Source organism: Chroicocephalus ridibundus, chromosome 10, assembly GCF_963924245.1.
Source record: "Chroicocephalus ridibundus chromosome 10, bChrRid1.1, whole genome shotgun sequence".
Taxonomy (NCBI): Eukaryota; Metazoa; Chordata; class Aves; order Charadriiformes; family Laridae; genus Chroicocephalus; species Chroicocephalus ridibundus.
This window is the reverse complement of record NC_086293.1, coordinates 4,529,198-4,554,116: the sequence shown is the minus strand read 5'-3', so window position 1 is coordinate 4,554,116 and position 24,919 is coordinate 4,529,198. Positions and strand designations below refer to the sequence as shown.

Below are 24,919 nucleotides of genomic sequence, written 5' to 3'. Positions count from 1 at the left end.
TCCATTTCTCTCTTGATATATAGGTACTGTGTTGCTTTCCAGTCTCTTGCAACTTCTTCAGTGTCTAAAAACAGCCTTCTACCAAAACCACTCTATTTTCTTAAATAATTTTTAATGCATGTTCTTTAGACTTAAAAAAACATAAGCAAGGTAGATGTATTAATACTTGTTGATCTGTTGTCTGTTAGTTCCAAATTCTTCCTTTAATGGAATACTACAAATTTAATTTCAGTCTGGTTGCAGTCATTCTGTATCCAGGAAGACACTGAACGTTTCAGCCTTTTTTGGTGTGGTGTTTTTATCAAAACTGTGAAGTACCTGCTCTTGAGGACAATCATACACAGGTTTCAGTTGTCATTGCTTATTTTCCCCTCTAATACTTGATTTGATTTTTTTTTTGCGTCTCTGTGCAAAGGCTAGCAGCACAAGGCTGCTAGCAACTTCTATTCTCATTGCAGTGGTATATTTTTCTTCTTTCTGTATTAGTGCTATGGTCTTAAGCTGACTTTTTTTGGTCATGCTCCAATTTTTATGTTATGTAATAAATTAGTTCTCTCAAATGTGGAATGCGAGACAATTAAGAGGTAGCTGGTAGTTGAATGAATCTTCTAAAGATTTATATCTATAAGTATATAAGTTCATGAAAATGAACTTTCCCATTTCTACTATTAACTCTTTTCTTTCTTTAGCTCACTTTTGAATCCCCAGGCAGTTAGGCCCTCAAGGGAGAAAATCGTGACACTTGCTGTATACCAGGTGGCAGGCGGAATGATCTTATTGAACGTTTTCTGTATCTGAAGTCATCTGAACTTCTGAGTACTCTCAGCCTTCTCCTCCCCTCCCCAAACCTGACTTTTCTCTCCCTTTTCCTCCCAGGTGCAGATGGTAGGTTTTTGTGTGAGAGCAAATGGGAAAACTTCTTCTTTGTTTCACTGATGAGATGGCTACCATCTTTATCAGAATACTTACTTGCTGCAGCTTTGCACAAATGTCTCGCTATATTACCCCACTTTCAGCGGCTTATTTTATTTAGCAGTGGCAGATATGAAGTTATTGATGAGGATTTTCTTCCCTTTCTGTTACACTTCAGTCTATTTGCATATTAAAGCTTCTTTACACTGTTTTCCACTGTTGTCTCTTTTTGGATTCTAGAGAATCCAACAAAGATTTCTGACCTCTTGAGAGTGAAGGGTTGCTCTAGTGATTTTAAATGAGTTTGTTATTACTATAACTTAGGTCATAAGAATGGAGCACTATATAAATTTTCAGGTTGAAGTTCATGACTTTGATAAACAAAATATTTCAGATCTCAAAAGAGAAAATCAGGAATGTGGTCCACACGCATTACCTTTCACTTGTGTTAAATAAGAATTTAACTTTTTTTTTTAAGCCAGTTCTAGTGCTTCACGTTCTGTGTCTGAGCATTCCCACATCTGTGTGGCTGAGCACTAGGATGCTTTTCTCTCATCTGATCACGATTAAGCACCTCAAACATTCCTAAGGCTCTTTGTAATATAAAATATATAAACCATCCGTGAAGCTGTGGCTTAAAATAGAAATTTCCCATTTTCCTAGTGGATATTATGTATGCAGAGCTGAGGAGTCATGCTCTTTAACTTAGCATTAAATACTGCTTGAGTTCCTTCTTGTACAATGAAACAGCTTTGTAGAGTTCCCCACTTTGAAGTAGTCAAATGTTTTATGGTTTGACCATTGTTTTGGGAGATGTGGATCGAGAAGAGTATAGGGAAAGACCACAGTCATGACACATTCAGAGAGCTATCCCGTCTATTAAATGAAGAAGTTGTGTTTTAACTGAAATGGAAGATTTCATTTTGAGGAAAGTTCTGAGCAGTGAATCCCAACCTAATCACCATCTGTGTTGATTATCGTCAGAAGCCTGAAGACAGCCAGATTTACAGGCTCTGTCTCTGTCTTGCATTTCTTGTCTGGCTCAGTTGGTTCCACAGTCAGTCCTGGCTGTGTTGGATCTTTCTCTGAGATGCCCGTGGAGAGCTTGGAGGCTTAGTTTCAGGAAAAGAAATGAGGCATCTGAGCTTTAAATGCTGCAGTACCCTGTATCACAATCTTCCATGCGTATAACTTTCAGGTGGTTTGGATCAGTGCTTATTTAGTTCTGCTGAACGAGCTGAGCTATAGGGCTTTACCAGAAATACTGTTATTAATGCTTAATACCTTCATTCATTTACAATGATTGCTTGATTGAAAGGCCATCAAATACAAGTGTACCTGTTGACTGTTAGCAGAGGTGCATTAAGACGTGTTACGGTTTTTGACCCAAAGTCCAAATTGCCAAAGTAGTGTAGAAGTGGGAAGCAAGCTATGGAGAAAATACTTTCTTCTTCACCTTAAAAAGTCAAATTCTGTTGGGGGTGGGGAAAAAGGAAATTTCAAGTTGTTAATTTGTGTTCGTGCAAATCTTTCTCCTCAGGTTTCCTGGCATTGCTCTTAAAGGCAAGAAATATAAACCACTTTTTGAATATTTTATTCAGGTAAGATGAACAAGTTTGGTGTTCGATACAGGATGCAAAGACAAATGTAAAAACGATTCACAGTATTCCTCGTTTATATTATAAAAGTCTTGTGTCCTAATAACAAACCCCATGTTGTATTAAAGGAGTTCAAAATCCTAGTGAAAGGTTGAAAAACAGAAGGTTGACTTTTTTTGTGGGTTTTTTTTTTCCCTTAAGTTTTAAATACACCCAGAGTGAGAACTCAGTGATAAACAGTCCTTTGACTTCAGATTGCAGAGAAACTTCCAGTTCACATTAATACATAGGCAGTTTCTCTCATCTTTTCATCTGGCGAGCTTCTGTTGTCTGCCCGTTAAGTCCACAAATTTTCTATTCACAAGAGAATGACTTTGGCTGTGGATAACAGTTGCAGACGTGTAGTGTTTTCCATTGAAGAGTTAAAAGTCTTTACTAAAATAACTACGGATATATCTGTTTTTATGGGTGTCCTCCTGTGCAGCATTTAAGCACTGCATAGGTCTAATGTAGTTAACAGCACTGCAGATGATAATAGAATATATGGCAATAAGAGAGGGGGTAGAGAATTTCTACATTTTAAAAATGTAATTCTGATTTAAAATGGATACATTTTTCAAAGATTCGAAGTGGATTACAGTACTGCTGGAGAAGCAGCTGTTAACTTGTGTAAGTGATTTGGTCGTTTGTGAAGCATGTCTGTTCTGAAGCATGGGCTGAAATCGGCAAAGGTGAGAAAACCTCTGTAGAGAGCAGGACCTGTTATTTCTAGAGAAAGGTCGTGGTTGAATCTGAAAAACGGGACTGCAGATGTAGAGGTTTGGAACGGATAAATTTTTTGAGTCCTGCTGTACTTCTAAGGAGCAGATGGGCATCTACCGGTTTGGTTTTTTTTAGAATGGATGTCTTATCTCAAAATATCCCTCTTCAGAACAAGCCAAACCTAATATTTTGTAACATATTTCATTCAGCTGTGACTGCAGTAATTTTTTTTACTGCTTTTGTATTAAGGAATAGAAAATAGCTCTTTATTTTTCATTATCTGCATACTGAACACACTGAAATTTGTCAGTTCCTTTCTTGGCAATTTTTTCTGGTTTTTTTTGTGGGTTTTTTTTTTTTCAGTGTTTGGTTGTTTGGTTTTTTGGGGTTTTTTTTGGTTTTTTTTTTAGTTGATGCTTAGCACCTTCTCACACTCTGGAGGAAATAAAGAAAATACATTACTATAAAAGCGAACTTTTTAAATTAGAAGGTACAGTGGGCATACAGAAATGCAGGGAGACTTCTGTATGTAGAATCCCTGTAGCTTTCTTGACTGTATCCTCACAGGAGTGTATTGATTTGTAGTTTGTTAAGCACAGAACTGTGCGAACGTCTGTGGCTTGAAGAGAATTGACTATGAGGCCTTCTGGAGAGGTCTTAGATTTAATCACATTTGACACTGTTTAAATGGGGTATATAGCCTCAGTGCCTTAGCTATGGGAAATGACTAAATAATGTTAGGAATGTCACGTTTTACTGTGTCACTTATTTTTGATGGAGTTCTTTACTCCTGCAGGTGGCTGGTGGCTCTTCCATGTTCTTAAGAATTCTGTTTTGCTATATATATGTATACATATATATATGAAAAACATATTTTTGTGTTACAGTGCAAAGATAAAGGTGCCTTTGCTGTGGTAGTAGACAGTTACGTGAAGGAGGAGGAAGGCACAGGTGTTGTACATCAGGCCCCCTATTTTGGTGCAGTGAGTATGAACTACATGTCTAATGTTCGTTTTCTTCCTACACACGCTGCTTGGCTTTCCAGCTACTGGGGACTGCCTTTCAGGGTGACTACGATATTAAACAATCCTCTCATTTGCTACTTAAAAATGTGAGAATACAGTGTAGCATCGTATTCTAATGAGTTCGGTCGTTCACTGGTGCTCTTTGTGTACCAGACTGCAGATTTTAGGTGTCCCTTGATTTGGTTATTGTGTGGTATGTGAAGTGAACTGTATCTTCTGGGTGTCGTTGATCTTGGCATTTCTCAAAGTCTAAATTTACAGCTTGGAGAAGAAATGATCTGTTGCACTGATAGTCAAAACTGGCTTTGCTAAGTGATAATTTTGGACGGTAACACCAGTTCTGCTCAGCACACCGCCCCTCTTCAGCGTTTCAATTTCCTTACTCATTGGGCTTTTAGAGAATGAAAAAATGCTTTAACTGGTTTTGTATTGAGAATTTATCCCTCGGTGTGAAAGGATTTTGTTGCACTCTGTTCTTTTTTTCGTCTTTATTGTCCTTTCCCTCAGTCTATTCTTCTGAAGGTTAAGAGGGATAATTTTTTCATGGATTTCATCATTTCAGTTTTTAGATGCATGAATTAAATGCACTAGTTTAGATTCATTGTCCTTTTTGTATAGTGTCCTGTCTTCAGCCATTATCCAAAGATGCTGTCAAAAAACTTGCAATAGAGCTGCCAATGCCTAGCAATTAGCAATCCCTGGACCATGCGCTCTGTCATCATTTCCAGAAACTGTTGGCATTAGTAATAGGCCTCTTTGTATTCATGTGAAATGTCTCATCCTTTTCTGTCCCCTTCTGTGTCCCGTCCCGTCCGCCCCCGCCCCCCCCCAGCATTTTTCTGAAGGGTGTATCCGTTGTGGTGTTTCCCTTGTCAGGATGAACATTGATAAGAAAAGATGTCCCAGCTTAATACGGCTGTGAATAAAGAAAATCAGACTGGGCTGTATGTTATTAGTTAATAAAGAAACTTATGGTGATTGGTAAAGTGTCTTAAGACATCTGAAGCCTATCACACTGTTTGCGCCTCAGATATTCCCCTATAGCTGAATCTTGCAAGGAGTTGACTGAGGGGTGAGGGAGCAGGCTTGGTTTTAGGGCAGGAGCTCTTGCTGTAGGAGGTGGAGTAAAGGAAGAGAATAGAGAAGGAGCTCTGAAAAAACTTCTTGGCTGCTGTATTCTTTTCTTGTGTGTTTGCACAATACAGTTTAGTTGTTGGAAACAGCTTGTTGGAAAGCCTGGCTGGCCAGTTAGAGCAAGGATTATCTGCCCTCTCATATTTGATTTTGTTACAAGCCCACAGAGATGTGTGCAAACACAGTGGAGAAAAAAAATCTTTTCTCTCTCTCTCCTGGGAAGCCAGCAATTATAACTGTTTTTTAAAAATAACATGAGGGTATCAGTTAAATGCATTGCAAAGAAAAAAAATAATGCATAAACTATTTATGTGAGGAAAAAGTACACTAACATCACAAACAAAACTTTGCACTCTTTAGCTAAGGAGCAGCTTGACTTTATAGTGCATGGGATATGCGACCTTTAGAAGGAAAATGCGTAGTATATGTTGCACTTAATGCTGCTACCTTTTTCTTTCGGGATGCATGTAGTTCACTTTTGACAGCCCACTAGTTATTTTTGTTCAGAAAGGCTCACAAAGGCTCCTGGGTTATGTTCAGAAATTCATCATTGTGCAGTGGGCTCTGTAGAATAGTGAACGTTACATGTGTTGGCATTAAACGTTTGCCTTTAAGTAGACAAGCTTAGGTGAAAGAAGGGAGATAACTAGTGATTCTAGGCAGGACTGTCTTCCTAATTAATTGGCTTCCCTGCGAATTGCTTTACTGTCATGTTGAAGATGAATAGGAAAGGGGAACGGGGTAAGTGGAGCAGGAGGCGAGGGTCAGAGGGGAAGAAAAAGAGCACAGTCCTTCACGGAAAGTGTCACATCTTGTCTGTATCCCTTCCCCTCAATGTAAGTCAGTCCCTTTGATAAATAGGGATAGAAAATAAGCTTGTTTGGTTTTTTTTATTTTAATTCTACTTACTGATACATAATCTGTATTGCTGGTAGCTTAGAAATACATCCTTCTCCCACAAAATTTAAAGTAAAAATTCACCTTCATTTACTTCCAGGATTTGTAGTTTCATTGTCTTGTGTGATGCTTTTGCCAAATATAAGCTGCCACACAATATCAGAGCACGCTGTTATTTTAGTTCAAAAGAAATCAAAATTAAAGCTCATAGAACAAGACAGACCTGTATTAAAACTCTGGCAACTCATTGTACCTTCAGATTAACATGACACTAAAATTCAGCTGCTCAGGCATTTCATCACATATCTACAGTCAGCTTAAAAAGCTTTAGTAACATTTTAATTCGCACACAAGCCCTATACTTCTAGTGCCTGCTCAGACTGAGTCACAGAAGTTTCATAGATAAGTTACTGTTGCACTTTCTTTTCAGTAAATTGCAAAAGTATACTTGATTTTTGTTACGAGGTGCTGAAGGTGAACCTTTTGACTTCATGTTTTTCGATGTGTTTTTTTTTTTAATTTCAGATAGAAGAGCTTTGAGTTCTCATCAATGAGCTGCTTAATAGCTGCTGCTTCATTCGTTTTGTGTGTGGTTTTTAACTTTAGTTTGTAATCTTCCGAGAGATCTAATTGTGGCAGGGGTACAAAAGTGAACACTATGACTTCTCTCCTGGCAAGAATTGAAATTTGTCTTAGCTTTCCAGTGGAGCTTAACATTTGTGGATTTCTGTATGTGCCTGAATATATTCTTGGGTTGTGGTTACTGAAGCAAATCTTCATTAAATCAAACGGCAGGTCAGCCTGGAAAGCTTTTACATTCAAGTTCTAGTTCTTCAAAAGAAAGGAACTAACTGTAGAAAACCAAAATAGCAAAGGCCTTTATATATCAATGGCTGCATCAGGGATGCAAATCGAACTGAACCACCTCTTGACCTGGGGCTTGTGAAGTGGAAGGTTTGTTATTATGTTTTAGCTAGGCTGTCAGCGTGCCAAGCTTTGTAGTCTTTGCTGGCTGCTGCTTCAAAGCCTTTTACAATTCACTGCCAAATCAGGGCTGACGTTAGTTCTGTCATCTGGCCTACATTTTAAACACGGCAGTCTGCTTGCTGTATCTCAGCAATAATAGTTGATGAAAGGTCAGCTGAGAATGAGTTTATCTCGCTTAATCTATTGACTGAAGAAGCTGATTGACCAAGTGGAGGCTGAGTAATCGTGATGGCTGTCCACAGCTGCTGGAGAGTGGAAAGAGACTATGGTCTAGAGTAAACGAGTGCTGTAGCTGAAGTGTTTTTTTGTTTCTATGTGTAATACCGTGGTGTGTGAAGTAGCCAACTTCACTCTTGCTATGAATGAGTTTCATCATTGTAAAATATGCTGTGGATCAGCCAGCAACATCTGCCAGATCTGGCTTGAGGGAGCTGGTAGCTACAGGGACTAGTGGGTAGGGTTTGAGGTACAGGGTAAGGACCACAGAAAGGATATGGGAACCCTGCTTTGTCACTCCAAAGTTGGCTCACCTGTGTTGGTTATAGCTAAGAAAGGAAAATCCAGCTAGTTATGGAGCGCTTGCTTATTTACACACTTGCTTCTGGTGTGGTCTCCTTGGTCAAGGCTGAAAAATTGCTTTAGAATGCAACTCCTATGAAATAGCGCTGCGTTTTACGGAAGGTAGATGAGGTCTAAGCACAGGGGAGGCTAACAGTTCAACTGCTGCCAGCGTTGGTGGGCAGGCTCACTGCAGGTTGTGTGTCACGCTACATGAAACTGCAGGTTTTGTTCCTGAAGTCTGTGGTTTCCCCAGTTTCGTGAGGGCAGCAATACAAGAACCTCTAGGACTCAAAAAAAGCAACCTGACCTGATGTAGGCTTAGATGGGGCCTTTTTCTTTGAGGATTCATCTGTGAATGTGCTGCGGGTGCCTGAACTGCAGCTGTCCCCTTCTCCCTTCCCTCCCACCCCCAATAATGTTCTCCCCAATAATGTTCTCTGGTAAGAAAGTGGGTAATCTGGAGTGACAACTGGTTAAGATATGGACTTACTTTGACTTCACTCTTGAAATGAAAATCCAAACTTTTCTGTTCCCCTAGTAATTCTGTTTTAGTCTTTTCTAAGATACCATTGTTGTTCAGTTATGTTCATGAATGTCTGAAGTGGCCCTCTTTTTCTTAATTTTTTTTTTCTTACTGCTACAGGAAATTAAAAATCTAAATGGAGGCTGGCCAGGAAAATAAACTGTGATATTGTCCATGTGTGGTTCTTGGTCAGCAGTGTTTCCTACAGGCCAACAAAGATTGAGAAATACAGATTTAAAGGCTTTGGATCATTAAGACATTCAGAAAGTGGGATTTCTTATGTGGAGTTCCAGAATTAGATAGATTAAAACAACCTGCCTTCTGAAAAATGCCATGCAGGCTTGTGTGCTAAACAGACACAAGTCTGTCCGGTACAAGGCATGACATAGCGGTTGTCAGTTCCTTTGCTGTACAACAGCAGCTTGAAGCTCTTGACTACATGTATGTATGTGTGTACGTACACACATAAAATATGTATGTATATGCACAGAAGCTCATGCACGTATCCCCTCTACTAGGTGAGAGAAAATACCTATAATCTGAAGAAATCATCATTTCTGTGATGAATAAAAGTGCCATCCTGTAAAATACATCTTTCCCTATGCATATTTGGGATTAGTGAAGGCTGACTATTTTGCTATTCTTGTCCAGTCGTCACATTTTCTATTTAATTTCTTTTTTCTAGGGATGGGTATTTTAGCCAGTATTTTATATTTCTATAACTTGGCACTTGTCTCTCTTGTAGGATGATTACAGAGTCTGCATGGATTTTGATATTATTCAGAAAGATTCTGTGCCTGTTTGTCCTGTTGATGCATCAGGCTGCTTCACAGCAGAAGTGACTGACTTTGCTGGACAGTACGTGAAGGTTAGTGGTCTTGGAGAAAGTAAATTATTATTGTGTTCAAGATAAGTTTTATATATGGTAGAAGTGTACTTTCTTTGCTTAGGTGGCTTTGTCTTCAATGTGTCTTTGGTAGCTGGTGGGGGGGGAAAAAAGTGTTTTAACATTTGCAATAATGTTGCAACTGTTTATTACAATATCTGAAAAATAAAGAATTTGAAACCTAAGTAATATTGTGTTTCTAGTAGTGAAGGGGGAGAGGAGTATTTCCTGTTTGCATCTACTGCAGAAAGTCTCACATTTCCCTTGTTTCTCAGGGAAGTGTTATTTGTGCGGTCTCTAAGCAAGTGTGCAGAGGCCTCCTTTACCTCTGGATGACTTTTGAATTCACAGGTGTCGTCATTAAGTTTATACCAGCCAGTTAGTATAATGTGACTTTTTAGAGGAGAGAAATCCAGTCATTTTTCCCCACTTGTGGGATGTGTTGCAATGTGAATTTACTTGCCGATAGATGGAAGCGAATCCATGTAAAAGGAGTTCACAGGAACTCCAGATTGCTACGGCCACAAAGCCATAGAAAGGAGTGCCCCTTTCATTGGATGTGCTGAGAAAACAAATTGGGTTTAGTCGGTTTCCCGCTGGTACAGTTTGATAGCAAAGCATGTTTCTATAAATACAATTTACTTGAAACAGACTTGAAAATCTTGTGTTGCATTTAAACTCAAGCAGCTATCATTGCTTGCTGCTATATATTAAGGCAAATAAGAGAACACTGGAGGCTACATGTTTATCTTTCTGCTGGTAGGAGTCTGAACTTAAGGCTCTTGGCAAATATTCTTACGATGCTGAATTCTTAGCTTATGAATATTTCTGTATTATAAATCTTTGTAATTTTTTTTCTTAATGTCATGTTGACACTTGTTTGTTCAGCAGATTGTCTTCAATTATTAATGTACAACTTTCACTTCCAGCTTAGGACATAAATCCTGTTTAGTTAGTAAAGTATTATAAAAGATGCTTCAATTTCTGTAACTGTAGTCACGTTAGAGGAATGTGTTGTAGTGAAGCTTAAATCTTAGGTAAGAAGCACTGTGTGGCTTCCTGCCACAAAATCAGAAGACTCAAGAAAAGATTTAAGATATTAAATAATACGAGTTCTGGCCTGTATTAGTGCTACAGAAAACTTGAATTTTTTACATAGTTGTGTGTATGTCGAAACAGAGTTAAGGACAAAAAGAAACTGATGCTGTATACCAGGATTTGGAGAGCAATTAGCTTTCCAAATTTAGTGTTTTATAGTGCCTCTGCAGTAAATGCATAAATTGCATAGAAGCTTGTTGGATTTTTTGTGTGTGTAAATACTGGATTATTTGTAGGGGTTTTCTTAATTTGGGTGTTGGAGACAAATCCTGTAGTAGCTTACTGAAATAGTGAAATTTGTATTCCAAGGAAAATTTTTTTTGTTCTGTCTTTCTAGGATGCAGATAAGAACATCATTAAATTACTGAAAGAGAAAGGCAGACTGGTTCACAGCAGTAGTTTTAAGCACAGCTATCCTTTCTGCTGGAGGTAAGGAGAGAAGTGCATATGGCTTTAAGAGAGGGTTCGAACTGAGTTCTTAAGGTTTGTCTCATTTTTTCCCTTTTCTTGACCTACTTAATTTTTTCAACAAGACTAAAAGTAACAGGAATGAAGAATATTAGGAGAGCTCAAATTTTGGTTTAGTAATCAAATAAATTACAAATTTTGGCCATAAATTTGATGAATTTAAGTGTAGTGCTGAAATTTTTTTCTATTATGATTTTACGGGTGTGTTCTTGTAGTTTGACATTCTCATTTTTCAGTGTTGCGTATAGTACTGCTAACTACCTTTTGAAGATGGCTGCAATAAGTCTAAAAAAAGCTTATTTTCTAAACAGCTAAGTACTGAGTAGTAGAAGGGACATTTTGGTTACCCTTTTGAATTGTATCCAAATAAGTGTATCGCAGAATGTCTTTAAATGTGTTCAGACTTTCCATGTTTTGGATAAAATGGCTATATTACAGCTGTTATCACAGTTACTTCTTTTTAACCTTGTAAAATTACTTCTCTGGAGTCTTGTAGAACCTGGTTCCTTATAATGTGGAAACATCTGTATTGTTGATTAAAATCAAAGTTAGCATTTATCCACTGTAGCGGATGGTAAGTGTAATGCATAAATATGTTTTTCTGCTCAGTCATTCCTGAATGGAATTCCCAAACACTGGTTATGGCTTTGATCAGAAACAGCAGTTGATGTGTGTATAATGTCTGTGGGGACTTCTTAGAAATGTTTGGCTTTGTCAACTAGACATTCAAGACTAGCAGTGGGATGTCAGGAAGGTGGTTCAGCACGGGGGCCTGGAAAGAATCTTCCTACTCAGACTGGGAATTTTGCAGAGGTTGAAGGAGAAGTCCATGTGCAAGTCTCATGGGCCTTCGGAATAGTAAACTAACATAAGAAGTTTCAGCTATGAGAAATACAAGCTAGAGAAATGTAATGTAGAAAGGAAGCATGTTTTTATTAGTGCCCTCTCTGGTTTTAAGTGTATACAGTTGCTATTGCAAAATTGAGGGGGTGGGGGGGGAGTCGCTGAACAATGTCAAATTTAAAAAAGGAAACTTCAGTAATCTTTCAGTAGGAATATTTTATTAAACTGTTTTATTACAAGTAAAGACTCACTTCAAAGAAATAAAATCTCTAATTTTGTATCTGGAATGACTTGAACGTTTTAAGTCATATCTGATGCCTACAGCATCTGTACTGAAATAACTGTGATAAAAGCTTTTCTCTCTGTCTAGGTGCTAGGTGAAGTGTTTTAGCAGTGTGCATTTATCTTTGATCTATTGCAAGAATAACCTTTACTTGCGCTTGAATAGCATGACTGGCTTGTTTCTAACAGCCACCTAGAGTAAGAAGGGCAATTGCTCTTCGAGTGTTATGTCCTTGATGATTTGGGACAGTTCTTGAAAAATGGCAGCCCCAAAACAAGCAAAGCTTGTGTTTTTCTGATGTAGCAATTCAAATGTACGGTCATGGCCTTCTGAGACACACCAGTAATGTAGAAATGCTGATTCTATAGAACATACTTAATCCTGCCGCGCTGTTGACATTTTTGTTGATTGATGATAAGTTGCAGGCAGCACCTAGCAGCAAATTATCTGGTGGGAAGAACAGAATAATGGGTTCTACTTGAAAAGCTCATTTCACTGCCATCAGAAATCAAACCATAATTGGAATATGCTAAAAGTAGAAGAGTAGTTCTTAAACTTTGAACATAGTTATAAGTTATTTTGATTAATGTAAGAAAACTTTGAAATCAGACTCTTCTACTTAATGTACTACTGTTCATGCTTTTCCCTGAAACCAGGCAATTGTTGAATCCTCTGTATGTTGAGATATTTTCTCTTTTCTAATGTATCATCCAATTAGGTCCTTCTCTACATTTTCTTGTTATTGTGATATGTAGTAACTTTCTATCAACTAAACTTTAAAATCTGAGAGAGAGGAAAAAAAGTAACAACTTGGGAAGTACACAGTAGATAGTTTTCAGTTAGAATTCTCCTTTATTGGAATTGCTGAAGATGGAGCTTATTGGTCAAAAGCACACTGTGTAGATGTGAGATCTTGCGAGTCTATATGGTCTAGATAGCAATTTAACAACTCTGAAAGATAGCAAAGGTGGCTGTCGTGACAGCTGAAGTATCCATCACACCTACTGCCTGCCATTCAGTTAGGGAGCAATATTGGGAAGCTCTACCACTGACAGAGACAGAGCTTTGTCTTTTTCAAGCCAGTGAAAGCAAACCCAAGAAGCATTTTTCATAGCGTATGGTCATCTGTCATTTGTTTCCTAAATTACGAGAAAATGGAATGGGAATAAGATAACAATAACTTGTTTTAAACAGCTGTGCAGTCCAAAGCAGGTATGAGAAAACTATCTGGAGTGTGTAGTGTCCACAGAGAACGGTCTTTCCAATCTTCATCTTGCCAAGTATAAAGATTGTATTTCAGAGAATGCTAATTTTGTGGCATTGCTAAGGAATAGGCACTTAGCTCAGATGCTTTGGTTTCTGATACAATTCTAAAGGATGTGTTTGTAAGCGGAACAAAATGTTGTCCAGTTGAGACAGAGAGGAATGTTTAGGGATGAATTTTTTAAGCATCAGTCTTCGATTTAGGTCTGTCTGGGTGGTTTTTCCCTTGTCTTGCATTGATGGAAAGCACAACCCAGTAACGGGTATTTCTCATTTGATTCTACAGCAAAGAATTGAACCTGGTTTCCTTGACCCTCTCACCAGTTGCAAGGGGCAGAAATGTGTAACATGTTACTGGTTGGGCAGATTTTCAGTATGTTGTTCTGTTTTTGTCTCCTGCTGAGGTGCTGCTTGGCAGTACAGCTAGAAGAAAGAAAATATGCAGGGAAACTCTGCCATCTCCCATTTCTTACTACCTTTGTGAAGGTGGAAACAGCGCTCTGTGGGTGCTTTGGAATGGTTATCAAGTATCATAAAGTTACAGTGGTAGGTTGAAAGCCTGGGAAATGATGACAGCTTCATCTGCTTGTTTCTTTTTCGTAGATCCTTTGTGTCTGGAGCTGCTTTTGCACTAAAGCTAGTCTTCCATCAGCCCCACCTGTCAGCTGCTTACTCCTCATAGAGGTTGGGTACCAGTTTATTGTCCCATCATTCTTTTTGAAATATATTGAGACCGTGTGAGGAACTTTTATTATCAGGTTCTATTCTTCTTGTTTCCGGTAGCTCAAGATCTTATATGCGATGGCAATCCATCATTCTTCAGCACATCTAAATCACGATGCTCAGTGAAACTAAAATACTTCTGGAGTACCTTGTAGCTTGCAGAATACTTTTTTTCACTGTGATCCTGCGGCTGTGTGAGGAGTTCACTGAACTGTTCTCTTCTTTAGGTGTTAGGACTTAAATTTGAGAAGCAAAACTTCCTACCTTAGTACGTTTGCATTGAATAGCTAAACACTACTACATTTCTATTGCTTTCAGCTCTTACCATTTCCTGTCAGGGTACAGATACTTTAACTCTTAAAAGATACAGATTGAACTGTATCACTCACAGTTAAAAGGAAATACGTTCTGAAATACAGTGTTAAGAGGAGGGATGTGGTTTTATTATTGGGCTTTATGCAGTGTAAGTGCAGTTTTTCAGGATGGAACGACGTTTGCTGTGGGTTTTCTTTTGTTGGTCAGGCAAGTGTACCTCTAGGGAGTGCTTCCACAGCAGCACTTTTAATTTACATCATAATTTCCAGTAGTTTGTGAATTTCAAACAAGTCGTTGCTATAGGATATAAATAAAACGAATTAAAATTTTAAGATGGGTTGTTTACAGTAGTGACTGCACGTAGGAGATAATGGTAGTTTCTCAGGGTCTTTGCTTGTGAATTATTGTTGAGCGGGTATATTTCCAAGTTCTGAGGCAAAGTGACTTAAAATATTACTTTTTTTTAAGAAACATTTTGTGGGGTGGATTGATACTAAGGGAGAATGAGCTTCTTGTCCCAGTGTTGTTGAAGCTGCTCTGTACCCATAGGCAGATTCCATCCCCTGGGATTCCCCTAGGATGGAATCACCCTTTTCAAGTTGGAATAATGGGAAGGATGTAAAGGATTAGAAATGTCTGAGCTTTCCTATAGTGACTTTTATCCACGATTTGATTACTGAGTCCTTTTGGAGGATGCCAGCTACTTGAACAGTCTCTCAAGACCTTAAGCAGTTGTGTTAGGAGATGCATTGCAGCCAGATGCTTAGAGATACTCATTTTACTAGGTAACCTAGGGAACTTACCCGTCTGTACACTCTGCCCTATGGGTTCCCAATTTTAAGCAATCACAAGTTCTGAATCTGCTCCCACTCTATATGGGTTTCACTGAATGTCAAAGTAAGGAATGTATAAGATGACTTTATAACTTCTTACTTTTACATGTTTATCTGTATCTCTTTCTTGTCTTCTCTTCCTGGAATGGGACATTCTTCTAGTTAACGCTGGATACTGTTACTTCATCTCTATGGTTTATTATTATTCTTTTAAATACAGATAGTGAAAACATAGCATAATGTTTTCTGGCTTTTCAGATTGATGTACACATAAGATACAGAATGTGCTAAAGTGGAAGACTTAAATATGAGTCATTTTAATACTTCCTGAAGTTCATCTTACTGTACTATGTAGGAACATAAATTTCAAATTCAGGTGTTGTTTGAATGTTCACATGATTTCTCTTGCAGTACAAATTACTTGATTTGCTGGGTTTGAAGGCTTTCTAAAGATTTTATTTTTAGGATTTGATTTTAAAAAGCTCACATAAGTGTAACAGTTCGTGTAATTTAAAAAATAAAACAAAACCCAACCTTTGTAACTGTGATAATATTTCAGGAACAACAATGAATTCAGTCTGTGGAAAGGAGAGTGTCATGTACGAAAATACATTCTTAAAGTGTATTTTATAAATAACGGAGCACTGAAAATGTTTTTGTTTGTTTTGTTCCCTTCCCCATCACCTTCCCTCTACAGGTCAGATACTCCATTGATATACAAAGCTGTGCCAAGCTGGTTTGTAAGAGTGGAGCACATGGTGGAGAAGCTGCTGGAGAATAATGCCCAATGCTACTGGTAATGTCTCCTGCATATGTTTATTTTTTTTAATTCTTTGCTTGGGATTGGGTGTGTGCTGGAACTCTACAAAGCTCTATTTTGCTGTTGGTGTGCTAACTTAGCTTCATACTTCCATTCTGGCTTTCTAAGCCACTATTACTGGAATGGGGCTGGTAACCAGTTTTAAATAGTGTTTTCTCTCAGGTTTCACAAATGTGCCTCAAACTGGTAGAGCAATGGGATAGTCTTCCTGGTACAAACAGATATAACCCGCTTAATTGCGTATCAGCCCAGTGCTTGAACATGTTTGTGCGCTACTCCTTTCTTGTGTTGAGAAGGCATTCTTTGCTTGTGTAAAACCCCAATGAGATAGATATATATATATGCTGCAAGTAAGGCTGAATACATACTAATAGTTTACAGTGAAATACGTTACAGGATCATTAACAGTATCCTTAAATCATATTATACAATCCTAAGAAATTCAACAGAAGAGAAACTGCGAGGGGAAAATCAATCTGCGGAAGTATGGGGGTGCCCAGTTAAGCCTCCCAAAAGGGTCCACTAAGGAGAAGAATTTAGGCAGCTAAACTCTGGGTGTTTGTTGTTCCAAATTAAACTAATTCTTAGATAAGATTTTTTTCCTTTTCATTTAGTTATTATGGATAAGGTTGATACTTTGTCATAGGTGCATTTGAAGAAAAAAAAAAAGCAACAAACAAACAAAACCAAAAACCCCAACCAACACCCCACCCCTCCACAACACCCACAGAAATCCCCGCCCAGCTCCCCAAGCTTGTGTAATAGTTGTAAGTTACCTCAGTTTCAGAGGTTTAAATCCTCCCAAAAATTACTTCTTTATATGTATACAGGGAATATGAAACACATCTGTTTGAAATTTGTGTAGAAAACAACAGATAAGTTTTAGATAACTTAAATGCACTGTTAAATTAGCAGTAAGAGGGAACTGTTGGCGCTGATAGCCATTTTGAGAGTCAATTATGGATTTATGGTGTGTTAGTAACAAGAGGACCTGACCTTCTCCACCTCCATAACCTTTATTTTTGTTTCTCCTCCTCTCATAAATAACTTGTGACTGGAAAGTTGAGAACAGGTGGGGAAAACGTGGTGGTTACAACCTCGTTGGGTTGTACTGGGTGCCATTTTGGTTGACGTTCAGTCTTTCCATACGAGGAGTATAGGAGAGTTGGGATTCCAGTCTGGTGTGCCTCTGCTCAGCAACTGAGATGGTGTTAAAGAAGGTGACTCGAGTTTCAGTGAACAATTACAGCCTATGCTGCGTTTTGGGTTTTGTTTTAGTTTTTGGTTTTTTTTTTTTCCATGGATGGTAGTTAGCAATTAAATTCTCCATGAGTAGCTTTTGCATAACTGCTTACGTGGTACGAGCACTGTAAATATTAAAATACGTGGGAAAAGTTAGTGATCCATGATACAGACTGTCCAAAAATGCTGCAGTGTTGGCTTGCTAATAAGCACATGCCCAGTCTGGATATGTAAGAAGATTTTATAGATTAGTAAGTGTTGCTTTCTGTTTTCCGTAACAGAACATACTGTGATCCTTCTTTGGGGGAAAAAATAAGCAAAGAGGGGGTGAAAGTGTTTGTTCTTAGCTTTAATTAGCTTTCTCAAGATGCTTTTACTGTTTTGATGACTGACAGTAGACCTGCATACTTAATTTTCACATGAACATAAGAGAAACATAATGATCCTATTAAGGAAGTGTTTGAATGATCGAGATTAGTTTTGCTTTTCCATAAGCAAAGCTTCAAGAAGAAACTGCTAAGTAACCTCCACTCATCCAGGAAATGTTAGTAAGAATTAGTAAACAGTTTGAACCCTACATATTTGGGTTTTAAGTGGTGCTTTTTGTAAGTTTTGAGTAGTGGGGATACAAATGGAACCAAAGGTGAGAGCTGGTGTTGCGAAGGTTGGGTGGGAAGAGCAGACAATTGTATGAATTGTCAATATTCAACATGCTTGGAATTACAGTAATCGTCTGTCCCTTAGGCAATTCTTGAGTCAGCATGATTCTGTAGTTGACCATAAAACTGATTCCTCAAGATTCCTCTGGAAGGAGTATGGCCTTAGAGACTTTGAGAATATTTTTGTAGAGAATACGGCCTCAAGTAGAGCTGTGTTATCACTAAATGATTAATAAAATAATAGATATTTGCAGTGTGTGATTTCATAATCACTAGTTTGAATACTCAATAGCTTTTGTTAGATAAAGATGGCTTTTTAAAATAGAGCTTTTTAAAAGAAAAAAAGCATACTTTTCAGGTTTTCTTCCTATGTTCTCCACTGATGTCAGTTTTGTTTGGGATATAACGTCTTAAGCTGGTGTTGAGAATGCTAGCGTTTATTTAAATTTTGGGAAGTCCATCCTTCCCAAAACCTACTTTTTTTGCTTTTGAAGAGACTTGATCTCTGCAAGTGTCACAGGAATAATACCTAGCTTTTTAAAAATTTATTTTTGGACTCTCTGGGGCTTCAGCATGTCCTGAAAATGAGAAAATTGGGGATAAATGCTTTTCAGACTATATTAACCTTTGCAAAATGAGTTTGACTGCACTGCTTTTTTTATTCTTATAAATGACTGATAGGTATATTGTCCCTTAAGAATAGCTGCACTCTTTATAGATACCCTTTTTGATGAAAGAGATTAAACATAGTTGGACAAATTTTGCAACCTGATTGCATTTCTAATTAGTTTTTTAATGAATTAGTACTGATAAAGCTATAGTTATTCAAAATTTAAAGCTAGCAACCGTGTCTTCATTTTTTAAAATGAACTTAACTATAGCTTTCAAGAATGATTACGTGAGTAAAGTGCCAGCAGTTTTGTAAAATCAGAAACAAAAAAACCCCTTTCTTCTTTCTCCCAACCTTATTCTCATCAGAGTGGGAAGTAACTTGCGCTGGATGTTGCTGAAAATGCAGAATTGGAACAGTATTTAAGAGACTGTGTTTCAGTCTTTAATCCAAGGCCTGTTGCTGAACGTTCTCTTTAATACACAACTGTCACAAGAGATTATGTAAAAAAAAAAAAAAAAAAAAAAGCAATTAAAAAAAAAAGTATTCCTATTCAGACAAACTACTGCTGTGGTACTGGGATAAGGAGGAGTAAATTTGGCTGCTGAACTGGTCAGGGCTGTCTGGTCTTGGGTTGCTCTCGCATCGATGCGGAGTTTGGTGCAGCACCAAAGCTGGGTCGTGGTGTTGGTGCTCCAGATTTCAGCCTTAATTGTTTATTGTAACTATCAGCTCATAGTATGACTTGTTGAAAGAGCAACTAAGTTATGCACCTTAGATTCCGATCTGTAATATAGGACTAATTACTGTCATCACAGAGGTCAAAGTCGGTATAAATTAAAAATGTGTAAGTTATTTTAAAGAATAAATTTGTGCAATTTATACTTATGTTTCTCACCTGTTGTAGCTGGCACTTCTTTCAGTCTGTGTAATACTTTCATACTTGTAGGTCAATAGAAAAGGTTCTGTAGACTGTGTAGTTTGTATTTAAATATCCTCCTTGAACTTTATTTTTAATGTTTTAAAAGCCTCCCTCACTTGAAGTTCCACTTCAGTAACTCCTGAAAGATTTACCTGTAACTGTTGACAAGTTTCTAGTGTTAGAGACTGTTGCGCAGTTCTGACATTGTTTAGGTAGGACATCCCGGACTTGGTATTGCAGAAAAACAAGCATCAGTGATGGAAGACAGTAAGGGACTTCAGAGAAGCCAAGCCTTTTGTTCTTACATCTTCTTGGCACTGGAAAATTCAAGCATTGTCGATAAAGAGCTTGATATATAGGTCCTTAGTTGAAGGTATCCTTTTTTTGACTTTCGTCGCTTAAACTGTTAGTTCTTAGTGAAAATACCACATAGAATACATCCAATAGGCCTTTCTCTAGACGTGAATTTCCTGATTTACAAAGTGTGAATGTTGCACATGCTTCCTGACGCTCCTGTGTGAGCGGTCTGAGGCCAGGTGTCTTTCCCGTAGGTCAGTCGAACACATTAATCTTTTGAGAAGCTTTTGATCTTGGCCTTTCTAATGTTCGACCAGCCGCCACCTTTGTTGAATAGCAAACAGTTTCCCACCTCCGGAAGGGTGTGATTTCATCACAAATTGTGCCTGTCTTGTATCATAAACCCTAAGGCTGGGAGCGTGTGCAGAAGATGGGCTGTAGAGCCCACCTGCAAGAGAAAGCTAACGTTTGTTCTACTAAACTTGTAACTTTTGTGCAGATGAGAAATCTGAGTCTGCAGCAGGGGAAACAGAATTTTAAGTTGTGGCAGAATTGTAACATAATGGAAAACGTCAGTTACCGAGTCCCTTGTTTTCTTCCTTTTTCCCGTTTCCTTTTTTTTTTTTTTTTAAGGATGTCTCATAGGATGTTTTCTTTCTTAGTCTGTTAGCATTAATAAATAAATTATATCTGAACAGTTTTAAATGTGTCTTGGGGGGAATTCCCCCCCCTTTTTTTTTTTTATTTAAAATTTTTAATATGACCATGCAATTGTAACTCTTCTTTTTGAATCATCGATCGCACTTTCCTTACTCGGGAAATGTAAATACGACTTGGGTCTTCTCTCTAGTAGCCGTTGTGGGGTGAATGGCAACGTGTAGTCACTAGATGGCAACGTTTCCCGAGGAAAGATTCAGACGAGTGTCACTGCCTACAGTGGGAGGTGGAAAAAAAATTGCTGCAGGGTTAGCCTTGTGTTTGTCTAATTTAGAGCAGCGTAAGTCAGGAGATCTTATTACTGGCTGTTATCAGACATAGTTGAGGATTAGAAGTGAATTTTGAGGCTTGTTCCAGTTGATTTTGATGGCTTGTGTTCTGCTGTGTCCTAATTTTGCCGTTTCCTCTCAAAGCCTCTTGAGCAGAGATTGCCAGTTATGTCATGAATACAGCAGGTATCTTTTCGGCCCCAGCGAATGGTCATTGAAAGCTGCTTGTTCGGTTCAAGTAATATTTTATTAAATAAAGACTCCAAATGTCAGTTCACTAAGCAATTATTGTACTAATTTCTTGGGCAGCTGGTAAATCTATCTGCATGTGCGGTCTGTTGAATGTCTGCCACCTTTATAGGACTGCAAACATATTTTTATATATATATTAATTGAAATGAATCCTCACTGTTAATGCTGTTTAAAATTACTTTGTAATTATAAATATTAGAATATTCCGAAGGAAACTATGCAGAAAGAAGCAAAGTGAAAGCTTCATTTCTCACTGGTTCCAGGATGCGGGGTTATTTGCCGTCATTGGTGAGATTAAAAAATTTAATGGCAATTAGCATGGCGCCTGTGTCATATGAATGAAATCTGTCAGGATTTTTGATGACGAGCGCATGGCGAAAGGGGCGGCGGGGGCTCCCGTTGGCTGTGTGGTGCCCGCGGCTGATGCAGTCTGCGGCAGCATTGCGGACTCACGCCCCGGCGGGGGTTGCTATGGGAACTGGGAGGAAAGAGCGAAGGAGAAAACATCGCTGTAGCAAAATGACTGAACGCGCTGTTCGCTCAGCAAACCGAAGCTGCGCCTAAGCGGAAAATTCTCTTGCGCTGGTGGAGGCAAGCCGAGCTGGGGTGGGGTGTGTGGCTGTGCACCCTTTGGAGAAGCTTCCATGAATCGAGGTGGAGGAGAAAGAGACTGCTGCAGTGGAAATTCTGCGTGCCTTGCAAACAGATGACCTTTCCGCCCACCCGCCTCCCCCCATGTTTAATTAGGTCCGTGATATAGATTGGCGCTAATTAAAGTGTCAAAAGGGCATGAATAGTTGCTTATTTTATCTCCTTGAATTAAAACCCATTAAAAATCAATTTGAGGGCATGTTGAAGGAGGCTTGTTATTAGAGTAAATTAACATAATGGAATTTAAGACTTTGTCTTCTAAGGGTTGGTTAATGTTTAAAAAGAAAAGCAAATTCTACACCTAAAACAAAAAAAACCCAGCTGTTTTCTATGAGTATTAATAAATCTGTACATAGTCAGTTAACTGACATAGGATAACTACTTAATTAGCTTTGGTTTTGCTGTTACAACTCGTGTATCTTCTGGAAGAATAACTATCTCCTTCCCAGACACAGGAGTAATTCCTGACGTCAGGTGTTGCTTGAAGAGTCACTGGCTCACCAAATGAAAGGATAGCTCTGGGACCATCTTCTCAGCACCAAACATATCGAATGCTGGGCGCTAATCTGGTACTAGAATTCCTAATTCATACTATTTAAGATAATGTTTTGCTTATCAGCTTTATAGTCTAATACTTATGGGACTATTTCAAATAATTCGTAAGCTAAGAGCTTCCTTCCATTAGTAATTACGCAGTAAATTTTATCCAAGACATAAAGTTGCTGTGGTTTTTCAAAGCACGTCGTGAATAAAATTAGCTAAAGAGAGGGATGATGGAAAGTGAGAAAGGATTATTATATCTTTATGTAACATCTTAAACAGCTTTTAATGGTAAATTGATGATAAAACAGAGGAGACGTGCTGTGGCAATATTTGTCAGCAGTTTATTTCAGCAGTGGTATTTGTGTTTACAGAAGAGGGGGATAGTGCTGCTTTGAGACAGAGTTCCCTGTGACTAGGACAAGGTGAGCCAAATCACGGAGCCATGCAGAGCACATCTGAGCTTGGAAATGCAATAAGTTGAATTCAGTGTTTGCATTGTCTCATGAGCATGAGAGATACTTCAAAGATAGATGTACAGAAAAGGAACAGATGTCTTAATCCTTTTAATGTTCCCTTCTGGATTATGTAGTAATTTAGATTTTTTTTTTTTTTTTTTTTTACATCCTGCACATTTCTGGAGACAAGAGACAGAAAGGAAATGTACTAATTTTAACTGATGCTGTTCCTCGGGTATTAATTGGGGATGAGAAATCACTGGATCAGCAGCCGTGGCAGCTTCCCGTTAGCACACCCATTCGTGCTCTGGCATTGCAGATGGTCCCTCGTTTGCCGTTTTCAAATCCATACCCGCTTTGCTTGTGTGACTTGTGTGCTGGGCAGTACATAGACTCTGAAAGCAAGGGAAGTGTTTTCTGTTGTGATAAGCTAATAAATGTTGTTAAAGGACTGGATTTTGTTTTGCTCTTTGTGGGGTTGGTTCTTTTGCTTGTCAAATGGAGTTTTTATTTTAGACACTAAGAAAATGAGTAGCTACCAAGAAAGGATGTGGGAGTTCACTGTGTGGAGGAGTTAGCAATGCATGAATTTAGCAAAACCCCAAATCTGCTTCAAAAATAGGAACAAACAGTCAAAAATGGGCATACGAATTTGGAGCAGATTAATAATTTTTGTAATCTCTAATTTGTTAAGATGGAGCTTTGATGTTGGGAGAGTAAGATAGAAATTAGTATTCAAACAGGTTGAAACTGATGTACTTTCATTCAAAATCTTTCTAACTTATGATTTGACAGATCAGTATTTATTCTGTTGCGTTGTGGAGTTCATTTCCCTGAACTTTTCAATTGCTCAGACGTCTGCATCCTGAAGTTTATTTAGTGCACTCTCCTGGGTGCCAAGAAAGTAGAAGTAGCGATTATCCCACACTGTTCTACAGGCATGAATCAAGAACTTCACAACCTGCTGAGACAGCAGTCTCCTTAACCTTGCTAAATGTTTGAGAAAGAAGTACGAAATCCTATCTGTGTCATTTTGCAGAGAAATTTGAAGGTCAAACCCCAGACGAATTGTAGACCAGTTGGGAAATAAAAAAAAAAACAAACCAACCCTGTTTCTAACAGCACAGTTTTAGGATCTGCAGCAGGATTGCGTTAGGAGAGGAGTCACTGCTTTGATTTCGGTTGCAAAATTGTGGAACTGTGATGCTGGAGCTTGACCTTTTCTGAGATGGGCACGTGTCCAGTGCTGTTGGCGGTGGGTCGCTGTGGAGGGGCCGTCGCACCCCACTGTCAATTCAGTGAAGCCACCAGCAGAAACCTGAAATAGCTGCTTTCTGGCTGAAGGGGGTTTGCGACTGATACCTGGTTAAATGTGAAAACCGTGCATATTAGCATATGGGAAAAGGCTTTTTTTCATATATCTGTGTTCTAAACTAGGCATATTAATGTGGGTGGCCTTGCTTTTCTTTTTGTCTTTTCATTCTGTTTAAAGCTTCTAAATAGCCATGCTGTGAGGACAGTTTTGATGCACAGGGGTCAGTGTTTGCACCTTGACAAATTGTGCAGCCATTAACTCCACTAACTTTCAGGGAACTATTTCAGCTTTGGGGTTTAGGTAGGCGGTGCTTAACACACCCCAAAATGTCCTGAAAGCTGAAGACCAGCGTCAGTAGTGATTCATGGTTTTATCGCGGTCTTACCAAAGTCACAAAGCTGTTTGCAATGTACTTGGGAATACAGATGGAAGAACTAACTGGGCATTGTGGGGAAGACCATGGGCTGATAGATGAAACGCGGTATGGCGTGGTCTCAGGGTGAGGCCAAGTTTCTTCAATTACTGCATGGGAGAAAGGGAGCAGAATTCACCGGAGGGTGGCATTCCTCAGGCTGCCCTCAGTCTCCTTAGTTGAGTAAAACAAACAATCTTTCTGCAAATTTAAGAAATCATTGCTTGGTGTAGATGGAAGAGTTATAAATGCTTCCTTAACTAATAATATATACCTGTGGCAGGATGTTATCTTTATTAAAATTTAACAAGAGAAGCATACCAAGAAAATACCTGAGAAGAGTGTTAAGAAATGGAAAAAACCCCTATAGAAACACTAACCTGGAGATGGTGTAACATAATGATCGGGTGTTAGTAACAACAGTGCTGAGCATACTCTGTTCTGTCTTCCCAGCCTAGCGAAATACTTAAATAGAAGGTGCCTTTGAATATTTTTTTTCATTATTATTTAATTTTTTCTTATGTAGGTAAGTCAGAAGTGTCAGACTGAGATATCTGTAGCTGAATCCAGTGAGAGTAAATAAAAGGAACAGGCTGTAGTCCTGTAGAAGTGTGTAACTGGCAAGGCTGTTCTCTGCTGCAGAT

At 38.5% G+C, this 24,919-nt stretch overlaps 1 protein-coding gene across 3 annotated transcripts in view; it reads left to right on the top strand.

Annotated features, from left to right (window-relative positions):
- The window catches only part of IARS1 (isoleucyl-tRNA synthetase 1), a 112,607-nt gene that overhangs the window by 27,539 nt on the left and 60,149 nt on the right, over window positions 1–24,919 (top strand). For all 3 annotated transcript variants that reach the window (XM_063347595.1, XM_063347594.1, XM_063347593.1), the window contains 5 exons: window positions 2,453–2,513; window positions 4,160–4,255; window positions 9,145–9,267; window positions 10,721–10,812; window positions 15,809–15,907. In XM_063347595.1, the coding sequence (XP_063203665.1) occupies window positions 2,453–2,513; window positions 4,160–4,255; window positions 9,145–9,267; window positions 10,721–10,812; window positions 15,809–15,907 (471 nt within the window). The remainder of the gene's footprint in view (window positions 1–2,452; window positions 2,514–4,159; window positions 4,256–9,144; window positions 9,268–10,720; window positions 10,813–15,808; window positions 15,908–24,919) is intronic.